This window comes from Chelmon rostratus, chromosome 10 (assembly GCF_017976325.1).
Source record: "Chelmon rostratus isolate fCheRos1 chromosome 10, fCheRos1.pri, whole genome shotgun sequence".
NCBI lineage: Eukaryota > Metazoa > Chordata > Actinopteri > Chaetodontiformes > Chaetodontidae > Chelmon > Chelmon rostratus.
Genome location: NC_055667.1, coordinates 16,032,111 through 16,048,601, shown reverse-complemented (window position 1 = coordinate 16,048,601; position 16,491 = coordinate 16,032,111). Strand labels below are relative to the sequence as shown.

The 16,491-nt window shown below is 42.7% G+C and overlaps 1 protein-coding gene across 1 annotated transcript in view; it reads right to left on the bottom strand.

Moving 5' to 3' along the window:
- The window catches only part of cacna2d3a (calcium channel, voltage-dependent, alpha 2/delta subunit 3a), a 113,865-nt gene that overhangs the window by 30,307 nt on the left and 67,067 nt on the right, over positions 1-16,491 (bottom strand). Inside the window, exons 11-21 of the mRNA XM_041945390.1 lie at positions 14,183-14,261; positions 11,006-11,139; positions 9,826-9,843; positions 5,974-6,045; positions 5,512-5,592; positions 4,526-4,600; positions 2,952-3,035; positions 2,779-2,850; positions 2,013-2,074; positions 1,810-1,877; positions 211-256 (exon numbers count right to left, since the gene is read on the bottom strand). Of these exons, the coding sequence (XP_041801324.1) occupies positions 211-256; positions 1,810-1,877; positions 2,013-2,074; positions 2,779-2,850; positions 2,952-3,035; positions 4,526-4,600; positions 5,512-5,592; positions 5,974-6,045; positions 9,826-9,843; positions 11,006-11,139; positions 14,183-14,261 (791 nt within the window). The remainder of the gene's footprint in view (positions 1-210; positions 257-1,809; positions 1,878-2,012; positions 2,075-2,778; positions 2,851-2,951; positions 3,036-4,525; positions 4,601-5,511; positions 5,593-5,973; positions 6,046-9,825; positions 9,844-11,005; positions 11,140-14,182; positions 14,262-16,491) is intronic.

The window sequence follows — 16,491 nt, the reverse complement described above, 5'->3', positions numbered from 1 at the left end:
AGTCATCTAGTGACACAAACCATCAAGTCAAAACTCCTGCAGATCCCAATGCTGTTATATAACCGTTGTATTGTAGTAAGATTACAGAGTTCCTTGATTTTATAATAGGGAGTTTTGTATTTTGGATATAGTCCAATCACAATGTCATTTGAGTAAGACATGAGGATGTTGTCAGAACGGAAAGAGACAGCTGTGTTGATTTACTCTTACCATTCGTCTGCCAGTGCTACATCTGGATGCTCCAGGTCATGAAGCCCTGTAACAAAATGAGAACTACAGTGTATATCTCAAACTAAATCAGCAAAAAGCACTCCATATGAACTCATAATAATAGGGCTAGGCATCTACACCCCAAATCCACACACACTCCTAAACACACACACCGGGGGTGAAAAATGTGTTTTTTGAATGGATGTGACAGGTCTGATTAGATCAGGAAGAGCCAAGTCATGCTCAGAGGGCTCCTCATGATGGACATGTTTAGAGAAACACACAGACACAGACACACACACCACCACCACCGCATGAATATTAACGTGCATGAGGCTGGACATGAAAATAGACACAGAGAGGCACACATAGGCAGGGGCAGACATACACTGTATGTACTAAAACACACCTAAGCAGCCGCTAAAGAAATATTTAACTTCCTGACCAATCGTGGCAATTTCATTATCATTATATTACTAGTGAATGTGTGTGTGTGTGTGTGTGTGTGTGTGTGTGGGAGGGAGAGAGAGAGAGAAGGAAGAAAATGGGGAAAAATTATGCAGTGGTGGAAGTTTTGAGGAACTTGTCCATCGCTTGTTTATTTCCATTTTACGATACATTGTATTTCTATACTGAACTTTTTACTTTTTTACATTTACAGTATTTCAAAGCTACAGTGAGACAATACGTATTAAAGTGTACTACAGTAGATTTTCGATAAATATGATGATCTTACAAAATTAGATACACTGTTCCTAATTTAACTGCTCAACATTGTATAAAGCAGATAAAGTTACCTCCACCTCAACCAGCCACAATGCTGTTTACGTGCTAATCCATTTGTAATAACAATTCTATATTATATTATAAAGCTCTGAAAGGGATTGTTCTGCATGAGTACTTTTACTTGTGATACTTAAGTAACGTTAGCATGGCTCCATCTATTTCCTGAATACGGCCATGTAAGCTTTAGAGTCCTTTTCTATAGTTGACTCGAGCTTGGATAAAACTCCTAGTCATTGCTCTTTGTTTCAAGTCTACTGAAAAAAACTTTGGCTATTAAAAAATACAAAAATTAAACACACTGATTAATTTAAATACCGCAAAATACATCAAAGACTAGTGTGGTTGCCAGGCTCTATATCTTTAACTAAACTAACCATGTGTCATTGATTAATTAGTTTAACTGCAATCATTAATCAATGACTGCATCATTTGTTATGCATTCTGCAATGAAACTCTAGAGCTCCTAACCCTTAGAAAATTAAATAAAGTAAACTATGAACTATATAAAACAAATATTTCTCTTTTTGTCTCTATGAATGGCTCTAAATAGTACTGTATGCTGATCCTACTTTTACCTCAGTAAAAATAACACAGCAAGACTTTTACTTGTAATGGAGTATTATAATATATATATATCATATGGTATTTTATGTTTAATGTGGTATTGCTACATTCTTCCTCAGCAGAGTATCTTAAAACTTGCACCACTGCAGCTGAGTAAAGACATGTCAGCTGAGTGAGAAACAGAAGACACAAGGACAATGAAAGAGTAAAAGTGAGGAGAGCCGAGGAGGAAAAGGGAGGATTTCCTACCTTCCTCCACCGTGACATTCCCTCTGAAGAAAAACTTCCCGTGGCCTCTGGAAAGAGCTACCCCTAGGCTAAAAATAAGAAATGTTTTCCAAAAAGACAACTCACCACCAGTTCTTTGTTGTGCACAGAAAACTGGGCATAGTGACGTTTCAGTCGCTCTAAACTTTGCTCATTGCTCACAGAAATGTCTCTGGCTTTCTTACCTGAAAGGGGTCCCCTTGATGTCTGTGTAGTAGTAATCATTATGCAACACCAGCACACGTTTCTGAAATAAAAGAGATTAATATACTCCATTATACGCTACAGTAAACAGTAGGCAGTGTGATGGCACTAATCTGATGTGATTCCCTGCAGTCTGGCTCCATCTAGTGGTGCAGAGAGTGCATGCTGTGGTCGGCAGTCTGCCACATGACCTGTTACCATGTGTTTTTTTATTTTGCAGTATTTCAATAAGGATTGTGAATATGCATGTGTGTGCACATTTGAGTGCATGTGTGTACTTGTGTGTGCAGATATGTATTTACATATTGAATGCTTAATAATCAGGCTAATGTATAATGCTCTTTACTGAGCTTTGAAAATGCAAAGTGCGCACACACGCACAAAATTACACACACCTGAATGCCTCTCTCTCTCGCTCTCTCTCTCTCTCTCTCTTTCTCTCTCAGACAGGCAAGTAGTAAAAGAGAATCATTGGGCTGCTGTCTCTCCTGTATTCAGCAACATGTGCTTGGTGGAGATAAGGGGTTCACACACACAGACAGACACACACCCGTGCATGCAGAGCACACAAAATCTGAAACAAAATCCCCAAGTCAATCCTGTACATCACCGTGCCAAGTGTAGCCACCCCTTGGCAGAGTGGATTCTCCCTGCTGAGTATTTTCTCTGGCACACCCTTTGGGAACATCAGAAAAGTGCCTGTTTGTGTGTGCGTGTTTGTGCATTTCTGAATTTTGGATTCCTCACCCCTTTGTCAACACTCTTCTTCACCTCCATGGAGAAGGTCCCTGTCTTCCTGTTGACCATGGCATTTCTCAGCTGGCAGCACAAAGCACATACCAAATCCCAAGCTTCAGATTTTTTGTATGAAGAGGGGGACTGTGATGATGCTCACTGTAGATTTACCACAAGTGTCTCACCGTGTCATCCTTATCTTCCCATTCCACCTCGGACAGATCCACACTGCTGTAGTTTGGCTTCCTTCGCTTCTTGCCATCTCCGTACTGAGCATGCAGGCCCATGTTAACACACATGCATGCATAGACAAAGACACGGAAGAAAATGAAACACAAAGGGTGTACTGCACCGTAATGAGGCTGCCGGAAATAATTCATCATCTCTAAATCGCTTTTTTTCTTGATTACATATCATCATCGTAATCATTATTATGCCATTAAAATGCAAAATCCTTATCACAATGGCCCAAGGTGACTTCTCAAATTGTTTGTTTTGTTCAAACACAGTGATTCAATTCACAATAACACAAACCAGGCAAAAGCAGCATCCGAGAAGCTGGAAGCAGCAAATAAATGACAAATGATAGCGGGCATTCATAATTTATTTCCTGCCAGGACAGGAAACAGGAGACAGTTAGCTTGGCATGAAGACTGGGCAAGGGGGAAACAGCTAGCCTGGCCCTGTCTAACCCTACCAGCATCTTGAAAGCTCACTATTAAGACGTCATATCTCGTTCATTTAATTAGTACACAAACAGAAAAGATGTTAGGTGCTGTAAATATTTTTGGCACTGACTTCCTGGAGTCTTGCCGTCACTGTGAGGCAACCAGGCTAAGCTGGCCGTGTTGTCTCTTGGTGGTAGCTTCACGTTTAACGGACAGATATGACGGCGGAATTGAATTGGTGTACTCCCCAAAATGTCAAACTATTTCTTTAATTGACCCTCGTCCCTCTCTGGCTACCTACATGAGGCTATTTGATATGGACATTAAATACGGATGACAGAGGCCAGAATATCTACTTTATTAATGAGTACTATATGTGTTTGTGCATCTGTTGTATGTGTGTACTTGTGAGTCCTCCTCTCCATTCATCTGTCAGTGAGGGCGGCGTCCCACCCCTCATTAGTTGTTAAACACCCTTCATTAGCGTCTTTAATTAGACCACTATTAAACCATCTGTCTGTCTGTCTCACTGTCTGTTAACTCTTCTCCTCCACGTCTGCTCTCCTCTCATCCCTCCATATCTCCGTGTCTTCATCCAGCGTTGCAGCCCGCTTTGTCACCCTGCACCTAGTCTCACGTTAAGCAGGTTCCTTGCTCTCCTCAATCTCCCCTCCCCTCCCTCTCTGCGCTCTCTTCCCTCATCCTCTTGTGAGAGGAGTGAGTGAGTACAATGGAGTTAATCACAGCCATTCAGTAGCTGTATCTCTGTCTATTCACAGCACGGCGGCGGCCTGGAACACACTCTCCTCATCTACATACCACCACACAGCCAAAACACACGCACGGCACATAGATCGCCCACACATCTACACACTAATTTTCTACGTCAATCGGCATCTCAGTGTGACGGCGAAATCTGTAATTGACTTGACATGAACTCAAGAGTTAGTATTCCTCAGTCTCGTGTACAAAGAAAATTAATACATTTGAACTTCAATCTCTGCGCCCTAAAAGGGATTGTTACGATAATAAGGTTCATACGCGCTGAACTTGTTACAGAGCGTTTGAATGGTGCTGGAGGTAATACTCACGAGTGGCCGCAGATCTGGATGGGTGAGGATGTAGCCGTTGTTGGTGATTGCAAAGGCGTAGCCGTGAATGCCCAGCTAGGATGATACACACAGACACATGCATTGAATGGATGCATGACAAATGTACTGTATTCTACACCTCAGCTAATCAAGCTCTTTGTGGTTTTTACTGGCAGAATCTTTGTCTTTGCCGTGAAACTCACAGAACTGCACAATATGAGAGCAAATTCACTTGTTGCAATTGAGAAAATTACACTTTTGAAACCAATTCCTTTACAGTGAGATGTACACACCCTCTAGGATTTGTAATCTATATGAGATATTAAGCATTAAAAATTCCACATTTAAAAACTTACAATCAATAATATATGCAGGCATTTCATTAAGATAAAATGTCATAGATTGCAATCTACAGTCATTAAAAAGACAATTTATTCTCCTTTATGAAACGTCCCTTGGACTTCCAAAATGGATTCTTGGCATCTGATTGGTTGGTTGATTGGAAACTTCCAGTCAGTCAGTGTTGTGTGAGGGAGGACAAATAACACACTTTCAAATGTCAAAATCTTAGCTACACCCAAGCCAAGCTCCAGATCTACAAGTAGAAGAGATCGGCACAGGGGACGTGTTGGTGGACACCAGAAAGCATTAGTATTCATAGTGCATCATTTTCCTGTTATTATTGGATTTGAGGAAGGAGGGATGAATAATCACAGCCAAAACAGGAACAAAACCTCTCATTTATCTGTTACTGGGTTTGCCATTCAATTACTGCACTGTGGATTGGTGGACCTGCATGTATAAGTTTTTTTAAAAAAAACTTTTACTTGCTTTAGTTTTGTACTCACTTAGCATCGAGGTGAATGTCGCACTCACAATCACATGGTTCAGAAGACATCTAAGTTTGGTTGTGATTATTAAAGGTGTGATGACTAATCTCATATATACTTTGAGATCTACAATTTGCAGGATGTTGGGACTTGTACCTTATATTTGGGGATGGTCTTGAGCAGCTCAGAGACAGGCACGTCAGTTCCAACCACACCCAGCAGGATGCCGCGGTTTCTCTGGAAGCACACACATTACCAAACATTCTCAAGTTGCATTTGAAAGGTTACTTCCATAACATGGCCTTTATCAGATCCACTCTTTATGACATTAAAAATTCAATGTGTGATATATATTCAATTAGTGATGCGCTACTGTATTCTAATTTACAGACTCCAATCAAACTGAAATTAGCATCCATCAAATACAAACATAATTAACCATTATTTCACAATTTGTATCTATTGTCAGAAAACCTAATTCCATGCGAGTTATGCAATAAGTAATTGCACAGTTTTTTTAATTAAACTGCTAATTTGTTGGAGAAAACAAGTTGGGGAAACATAATGGCAGTGACAGTGAATGTGCGATTGGTTCTACAACACTCTGTTTCCACTTACAGTCTCGTTCTTGGTACTGAACACTGGCATTGCAACTGTGGTCATTAGAACCGGACCTTGACCATCATCCAACTGAGTGAGCCATGAGAGGAGAACAGTGAAAGACAGTGATTGAGAGGGTGAGAAAGAGAGAGGGAGACAGAGGGAGGAAGAAGAGGGAAGCTAATGATGAAACATTATACAAAAGAAATGCAACGGCGCAACACATTGCACAGTATCATGCACATTATATGAATCATCTTGCTTAGTGACACTCAGTGAGTGATTATCTCAAGCTGCATAACACTCGTTCCTTAAGTAGTGAACCTGATAGGAATTCTGGAGCAGACCGAGTCACATTATCTTCTTGAGGGACCTACAAAACTTCCATGACATGTTTTATTCATGTTTATTATTTGCCTTAAAATGTGTTCAATCACAGTCTGCCTTTGATCTCTTACAGAATAAGCTTATCCAAAGGCAGTGCTTCCCTCCCTAAAGACTGCTGGAATAATTATGATATTTATCTTTCCAGCGGCTGACTGTATCTGACGATGATCCATTAGAGATGAAAGCTCGGCACTGTTATGAAGATACCAGAGGAAGGCTTCGCACGCGGCAGGACGTCGGTCTGACCTTGTCCACTTAGAAATGTCGACACCGTCTAAATGTCAGTCACTCAAGCATTTTATGTTCAAGTCACCACAAGTAATTGGTCCATTAAGCGCAATATGGATCCCAGAACAAAATCCACAATTGCGTTAAGTTAGATGGGGTGGCATAAAAACATAAATCATGCTGCACATGATCTGTTTCTACTGCAGCAATCAATAGAGCATTATTCTGTTAGACTGACTTGAATATCAGATCCCTGCATAGTACTTTTTTCTTAAGGACCTACCCCATTTAACCAATCCTCTTAAACTGAACATTAAATGCCCCCTGTACACTCTCTTTCCTCCAGCACTCACCCCCCCAGCCCCACCTTTTTACCTCCAGTAATAATAGGTAATGACAGGAAACTGCTAGCATCCATTCTGTCTCCCTCAGACACTGAGGAAAGGGGAATTGGTGACCTGAGCTCAGATAGCCGGTAATAGCAATCCAGGACGCAGTATTAGACATCAAAGAGAGAACAAAGCACACCTAAGTACAGCTGCTGCAACAATGGACAGCCTTGCTGCTGGAGCAAGAGATCGATCAAAGGACAGGGAAAACGAACAGAGGCTCATCTAAAAATACAAAATCTATTTCCAAGGTCTATTGGATCATATATCACAAGTCTGAAAATATATGGACTGCCATTTACTGTGCATCCCCATGAACTGCTGTTGGGCAGCCTCGTCAAATGTGCACTGTTCATACTAAAATGTTTTATTGTATGTATATGTGAATTGGGTGAAAATCAAGCTTGTCCAGCTGCTGTGGGAAATGACATATTGTAATTAAGCAGACACCAAGAGCTGCACAGAGAAAGGCAGCCAGTAACCGCATCTATTGGATTCAAAGCCAGCAGCACAGCTACAGAGGATCCTCACAAGCCCGACCCAGAGGAGGAAAGACCTTTAAACCTGTGCTTCATCAGCCTGACCCAGGAGAGGAAAGAGGCACTTCCTTGAACCCTAAGTGAGCGTCCTCCAACACGAGTCTCAAAGGGAGTGCTCTGTATCTAGACTTTGACTTTTCATACATAATCTGCAACCTCGAATGCAAGGTCAGAACAATCGGGCCAAATCTGCATCATCATTGCCTCTGTGGCTTCATCTGTATTAGTCAGAGCAAATTGGGTGTGTAAGTCCTTTCCCCTGTTGTGGGTCAGAGAATGAAAAAGAAACCCTCTGTGCTCTAATGCACTCACTCCCCACTGACACAAATACCCACACACTTACACCCCTCAGAGGGCTCGGATACACACCCCTGCCCCGTGTTTGTGTCTCACAGGACACCTCGTAATCTAGGTTGTTGTGACAAATTGTGTTCTGCTGGACGAGGTGACCCTTGTTTCCTTGGAGACTGGGTTTAATGATGTTGGTGTGTGTAAGCCCTGAAGCCAAAGTCCCCCCCGTGGGCTCCTGGGGGAAAACAGTGTGTGTTAGAAATCCCCAGTGGAGGGCAGAGCTGGCACGGATCTTAGCACACGTTTTTAATGCACAGGTGTTTTGGGATATAGCACTGAACTCTCAATTACCTCAATCAATATTAACTCTTTTGCTTTGAAATAGCGGAGCTTATATAAATCCGTCATAACATTTTAAACAGCTTACTGCTTCAATTCGTCATCAAGGTAATCAGCTGCTCCCAGCTTTCCCATTTGTCTGTCTTCATGCTTGACCAAGTATCAGTCTTGTTGTTTGAACTTCAGTGCAAAACCTTCTTCTCAACCTGCATCCTTCGTCTACATCCTTTAAGTTTTCTTCAGCACTTTTGCTGATATCCTTTCTCTTCAAATCTTTTACATATTCCTCTCCATGCACTTGTCCTCAAATATCTCTCCCCCCAACCCGCTCCTGACACATTCCTCTCACCCCCACCTCCCTCCCATCATCCCTGAGCTCCAGTGTCAGTTCATCCGACGGAGTGGGAAACAAAGCCAAATGAGCCAGAGAATGATGGATGAAGCTGGTGAGACGAAGGATAGGAGGGAGAGAGAGGGGAACGGGAGAGGAGGGCAGAGCACAGGTGGAGGGGAGACGCGAAATGAAACAGAGTAAGACAGGGGAGTTATGTTGGGCTAGAAAGATTACTGGGTTGCACTGAGAGGGATGGAGGAGGAGAGGAAAAAGATAGGAAGAAGGGTACATCTGGAAAGATGATAAACATCAGCCCTGGAACATAAATACCAGATGCTCATCACTTTCCTAACACTGAGTCAATCCCTGGAGTTTTGCTAACTTCTTATCAGACACTATCACCATGCAGGGTGTGTGTGTGTGTGTCTTTCTGTCACCGTCTATTTTACTTTCAGGGGACTGTTGTCTATGTGGGCTGAGGCCAGGCCTGAGCTGTGCTGGAGTGATTACATGCAAAGAAGCAGTGCAGATTCCTTGCTAATCCCAATTATCATGTCTGACAATGTGATATCTATTTCGGTTTTCTGCTGAGCCGCTTGGATGTCAATAAGCTTGGGTCTATCACACTAACAGTACTATGTCAGACATATGGCCTGCCAGCTGTCTAATGGGACTGCTCTGCGCTCAGCTCATGCTGATGGGGGGGCAGAGCACTCTTCTGTTCTGCAATCATCATTGTTATGATTATAGAGCTGCTTATCTCAACCCACATATGATTCATAAAACACTGAAAAATAAAACACTGAAAATGATAAAAGAAAGCATCAGAACAGATCATCCCGCCAGTCATTACAGGCTATTGGATTTTCACCCAGAAGATGACAAAACAGCTCATTCTGGAGAATTCTACCAAAACAAATAACACAGGCAATCTCGTCTTCACACCAAAATCACAGGCAAAAGAACATAACGTAACCTCACATTTACACACAAGGCCACACCGTCAGCCCCAGAGATACTGGCAAAGCACAGCCAACACAGCATCACCAATGATCAATGAGTGCGAGCGTGTGCACAGACGTGTGCGTGTGCTTGATCAGGCGTGCAGAAGAGAGTGATCAACTGAACCAATGACAACCACGATGCATGGCTTGAATCAGGAGGCTGAGGAGCGACACACGACACTGACACACAAGAAAATGCCATGGGTCAGTATGGTAGTTAGTTCACCCAAATTATGCGGCCGTCTCGCAGAGACCGGAGACCAAAACGCACATGCACATGAAATGCACATGGACACACACCAGGCCTAAACACAGTACAATACAGCGATGACCTCACATCTGATTTTTTTTTTTTTTACCTTTTGTGCTTGGGGGAGCTAAAGAGAACAGATTAAGGAGGAGGGGGGGAGAGAAAGGGTCAATACGTTTGCGGATAAGAGTGAGAAAGCCTATCAGTGCAGTTTCCTCCGAGTGGAGTGCCAGCACCAGTGGGTGTGTAAAAATCCACCAGCACTGACTCTGACTGCAACTTTAAAAACAGTGACTGTGTCAAGAGAGGTGAGCTTTATGGCTGGGAGGGTCACAGCAGCGGAAACAACACTTAAGCTGTTACTGTTGAGTCAGTGTTGGGCGAATGTACTTTCACTGTGATAAATGGATGGGGATAATAAGGGCAAAGAGAAAGAAACAAGCAGAGGAAGGCAGAAAAACATTAAACAAGAGGGATATGGAGAGGATTGCAAAGGGAAAGAGTCCACTTCCATACAGTATTGATAGCCTGCACATATTTCTGCTGGAGGGCACTTGCCTTTGTCTCCTTACATTTTTGAAGCCCTTTCTCCTGTTATCTATTCAGAAATAGTGGAGGACTAACGGCTGCTGTTCATGCTTTATGGCCCAACACAATAACTCTAACCAAAGAGGAGCTTTGTGTATGTGTGAATACTGCAGTAGATTGTGCATATATTACGGACTGCAGAGGATCCTATATTGGAGGTCAGGCATTATGGTGTTTTAGAGATGATAACGTCTGCGCCAGAGAACTACAAAGCATGTATGGGGGATTTGTGCATGTGATTATCTGAGTGTGTTGAGCTGTTATTCACTGCCATTTCGTAATACGTGTTTGGCCAGGCTATGAGGTTGAGAGATCAGAGACTATCTCACCAATGTGGCCCAGTATGTTGGATTCACGCTACACAACCCCCAAACTCACACAGGAGACTCATTCACTTAATGGTTCCATCTGCTGCTCACACACACTGTCACACATTCGGTCTGAAACATACAAAACACATTATCAGGCCTCTGCTTGAATTTTATTATGACTATTCTCCTTTAGATCATTTAATCAATCAGATATCAAACATGCAAATGTACTTTTTTAAATAATGTGCATTATGGATTAAGTTGAAACCTATGAATCAAAGATAGAATATTTTGGGCCCATTCTGCTCACAAGCCAGTGGGTGTGTGTGGTTAGCGAGTACTGTGGGAACTGGAGTCCAGTGCCAGCGAGAGGTGGCACAGTCAACTCACTGTGCTATCGATGTAGGCCTCGGTCCACACTGTGTCGTGCTCCTGGTCGATCACCTTGGGACGACTCAGCACGTGGAGATACTCCATCACATTCTCTTGCACATCTGCCAACGTGGAAATCTGGGTGAAGTAGCCTATTGGGGAGAGAGAAGAAGAGGAGAAAGATGATGAATCATTCAACTAAGATGCTGGCAAACAATGGAGAGTGAACAGGTTCACTCTCATCATTTTGTGCGCTGTCCCGAAACACAGATCCAAAGTACAGTCTCTGTGTTTCCGAAACTGTTTCACATTGCAGCAAGTGTCACATCCAATATCAGCTTGGCTATAAAATCTTTTCCAAGCCATCACTCCCATTATATTTACCTTGGTACAAAAGCAGAGAAATTACATCTGGAATACAGTACGGTAGGCAGAAGATATTTGCTTGATGAAGCAGATGGAAACCTGGATAAATGTATGAGTAATAGCTGAAGAATTCCCTGCAGTGAAAGCAAACCAGCATGGGTTTGTGAATGGGTAAGTGCTATGTAAATGCAACGAAAAAACTATCTCAGTTAAACCAAATGTGATGCAGTTTCCTACGATGGTAATGCTGCCATTATGATGCTAATGTGCATGTGAAGGGGGGGGGGGTACTGTTATCTCTGCAGGGGGGGAACTGAAGGGGAGAGAGGAAGAGGAGGAATCGGGACAACAGACAGACAGAGGAAGAGAGAGGACAAGAAGTGGCACAGAGGAAAAGGGAAAAGAGAGAGACCACCACATTTTCACCCATCCGTAAAAGCAGCAAACTGCTTCCATCACCATGAGGCAGTCAAGGAGAAAATCATTGCTGGAGGAAACAGATTTTGGGGCCATTGTTCCCAGCAACGACCTTTACTCCACAGGGAAAAGAGAGCTAGAGTCTAGACGAAGATCTATGAAGGATGCCATGTATCCTTCCAAATAACTACGGATAAGACTGATCATTGATAATCTAATTTTAAATCTGAACCACACTTAAAAAAACAAATCCTCATATTAACGCTGGAAACATTGAAACCCCATAATTACTGCAATCACTATAGCAACAACAAATGCACTTGGCCCCGAACTTGACCTGGAAGTGAACCTTGACAGATTCGTCCTTTTCATCCTCAGAGACACTTGGATCCAGCTATTATTCCAGCAGACAGTACAATGACAACACACACATACAGACTCGCAGTCCACACAAAGCAGCGGACTGCCCCAGTCTAACTGCATCGTTCATCACAGTGGTGAGTGAAGAATGACTACTCCCTGTGGAAGGCTGAGGGCGTCCTTCGGGCTGAGCCACCGGGGCCGGTGAGATGAGCTGGGGAGAGGAAAAAAATGAATGCTCCCTGCTTTCAGTGACATGGTACACCTGTCGTACATACAGGCCAGGACAGCCACAGCGTGGTCTGGTCGGGGTGAGGGCATTAATATATTTTTAAAGGACCTTGGTTCGGGTGATATGCAAGCAAAAATACATAACAAGGTGTCCTGATACATGGATATAATGGAGGAGGTGGAGGTTTAAAATGATGTGTGTGGATACACTCACGTACATTCATATGTGCTTGTTAAACATTGAATTTCAAAACCACCACTGGAACTTCTACAACTACAAGTAGTATTAATATTCCTCATAACTGCAAACGAGGGGTCTAACCCAAACGATACACTAAACTGGAAGCACTTAGACATTACACAAAAGTATTGTATTCAAACTGGGGTCCACATACTTTTTTTCCATTTAGTGTATGTTTGATATATGTATGTTTGATAGGCATAGAAAATCAACTGAGTATTGTATATCATCTACAAAAAAAATGTGCTATATCTAAGTGTGACAGTCACAGGTTGTCATTTGTGATTTGGTTAGTTGCCAGTCACAGCCAGCGGGGGAGCGAGAGAAGAGGAGGACAGGAGGAGAGTGGAGAGCAGCAGGGTTCATTTCTACCTCTGTCTAATAGTTAACCCAAATGAAATGTAAACAAACCCAGCTTAGTGCACAGCTGTTAAAACAAGAAGAGGAGCAGAGACGACCTGACCGAGTTGGTCCTAGCGCAGAGTCGAGTGAGCAACACAGTGGAGAACAAGTGGAGCGATGCTGGAAAGTTATTCGAGCTCATCCGGGCTATGGGCAAGGCCTGCACCGTTTCCTTGCTGATTGGAAAGCCAAAGGCATTTCTCATATGTGCGGCCTGTAAGTCGCTGCTGCAGCCTAAAGGCTTAGCGGTAATTAAATCCCCTAGACAAGCATTTCCAGAATATAAACAATATTCTTTGCTCCACTCAAAGGCAACAGGGAGACAGCCTTCAGTGACAGAGCACACAAGGTAGCACTTTTTCACCTGCAAAACTATTCCTAAAACAGAGGGGAAATAAATTCATATTTCCTGCTGTAGTTTGGAATAGAGATGTTGTGCCTAGGGAGCTGAGAGAAGACTGCTCTGCACAGCTCCTGCAGGCTGGAGAGGATGTGTCTGTCACAAGCGTGAATCATCATGCGGCATAGAACCACACGCACTGTAGCGCGACGCACACACATGCACACACAAAGGTCCCATCATCGCCGCTAACACCCTCAAACTGACTGGATGAGTTCTCTGATATCACTTCCAAGCAAAGCTGTGGATGCCCTTGTCCTCTTATCTACACACACATACAACTAAAAACACACGCACACCCCTCGTGTGACCTATGGCTTGCTTGTCTTATCTACGGCAGCCTGAGGAAATGGAGCCAGACTGTCTCTGTCACCCACCTCCCAGCTAAATATAGAACCTGGAGGAAAGTGCTCTACGCACTGAGACAACCATGACCACACAGAAAGCAGCTGGAAAGCAGTGTATCACCAAGATAGTTTGGACTTTAGGCTTAAGAGGAAGATGTAATGTGACATATCTGGTCTGCGCAACTGGCACCAGCTGCCTGCTGTCACATACACATGCTAATGCTGATGAGCCCTGACAAACACATGTCTACGCAACTACATGCAAGCACACAGACACACATGGCAAACACCCCAAACAAATCCTGAGCTCCGTAATGTATTCGTTTTCGCCGGGCTTGACAGCAGCGTGCAGCAACTTTCTTCTGCAAAAACAGATTAGAAGGAGAAAAAAAAAAAGTACAGCGGCCTATGCGTGTGTTGTAAGATCCCACCTTTGTTAGCACATGCCATCCATTTCAGATTATCTGCGAAGGCTGACTCTCGACCAATCAGGTAAGGGAATATGCGGACCTGTGGAGAGAAAGCAGATAGCTTCCGTCAGTCATTTTAATCGCATTTTGATAGGGCCCACCACACCACCATACAGAAGATAACACTGTCAAAGCCAGGCAGAAGGCTCGTTCTTTATCTGCCAGTGATTAGCAGACCCTTTCTCCTTGTTTAATAGAGTCGATTATGGGCTCATTAAAGTCTGAATTTTGTCTTTTAGATTTTACTTAAAGTTTAAATAATTCAAATTAGTTTTATCAACTCAAGGAACTAAACAATTAAGGATTAACAGATAGAGGATTCCCAAAATACGATTAGCGTATCAATAATCTGCAGTTAGAAATAATGCTAATGATGAAGTAAATATTTTGAGTTGGAGAAGCCAAACTGAAGCTTCGTGTCCTCAATCCAGAGAATCTTCTAAACTCTCTGCTGCCAAGCCCATTTTTGCCCAGCAGTGCTCAGTTGGCTCTAGCAGCAGGTGTAGTTGGCAGGTGTGTGTCTGTATGTGTGTATGTGTGTGTGAAGAGCAGGTTGCCAGATTGGACCAGATGCAAGCCTCTGGGGGCACAGCTGCCATAGCTCCCATGCCTGCATTTTTCACTGCCTCCCTTCACCCTGACAACCATGTGTCTGTTTGTGTTTGTTTGTGTGTGTGTGTGTGTGTGTGTGTGTGTGTGTGTGTGTGTGTGTGTGTGTGTGTGTGTGGGCATGCACACACACGTCTAGATGTGGGTCTATTATGTGTGTCTTTATCTGATTTTGGATGATTGGCTCTCAACAGAAGGGTCTGGAAATCACAAAAATATAATTTATGAGTAAATGGCATTTCCTTTTTGAGGAATACTTCTGTATTAAATTATATTTATTTCATTGCTACTGCAGTGTGTCTAGATGAACTCCTTATAAATCATAGTGATTGTAACAGCTTTAGCTGACAAATATATAAACCACAGACAGCTAATTCCAGGCTCTCATTTTCCAGTATGGATATTTTTGGTCTATTGTCAACTATAATGAGTTTCACTGTGCATAAGTACAGTTGTCAGACTGTCATTTTTAAGCAGTCCTCATTATCTAGACCATAATCATCCTCTATTCATACAAATCTCAGCCATTTGAATGGCACTGCCAGAGTGACAGGAAAACACAACACAGCCAATATGATCAAAACTTCTCTGTGTAGGGCTTTTGGGTGAGAGGTGTCACAGTGGGATTTTCATGTTTATTGTTATGTGTTTTTCTTCACTGGTTGCTAAGACGGAGGTCAAACTTTAGCAGGCTGGTTATTAAAGATGGAAGAGGGAGGTTTACAGCTGAGTTAAGCCACAGCATGCAATCTTCAACCTCCTTGACTGCACAAATTCTACATAGGCAGGAATAAAAATACACATCTATGAAAGAACACAAATGCACAGACATGCAAGTAGACACATCTGTATGTATCCATGCACGCACAGATGCACAGACATTCAGGTATGAGAGTAACACATGTACACGCTTCAGGCTGACGCACACACATACTCGCTTTTAACACAAGTGTGCATGCACGTAAAAAAAATTGTTCACACTCCTGCATTATGTATTCAGCACTCAATAATTCATTAACTCATTCTCCAGTGTAAACATTCACACAAATGTTTAAAGACTGGAAGTACCTCTGTAGGGCTACATGTGTTTTAACATCCAGGACACAGTTACAATTCACACTGTTACAAAGTAACTGCAGGCTAATTGTTGCAATATGTAGAATAATGTAGAACCAGACAGGCCTACTGTTGGCTATAAAACGCCAACTGGTTTCAAATATAGGTCAGCTTGAGGTTTCAACCTGAAACTAAAACCACATCCATGAAGCTGCGCAGGGATGATTCCTCAACCTGATTTGCTGATTTACATTTGCATATGTATATGGACACTGCTGAGGCTGATCAGTGCTTCATTTGTCATGGTGAAGTATCCCTGTGTTGGACAAACAGATGTATATATTGCAACAATGTAACTGTTACTACAGTTTATGCAGCAACTCCTAAACCTCAGCATGCTACAAGGAAGCATTATTTGTGGTTTGGAGATTTTGAACATTAGCAAAATCAGAAGACCCTGGTAACCTTGTGCTATACTTTCTAAAGCAGGCAGCTAATTTTATTTCCCCTTCACCAACACATCTTTTTAATCTATCTCTTGCCTTAAATGAAAGTCCTTATCTCGAAGGCTGCTTTTCTCTTAGCATTACTAAAAGCAGGTGACC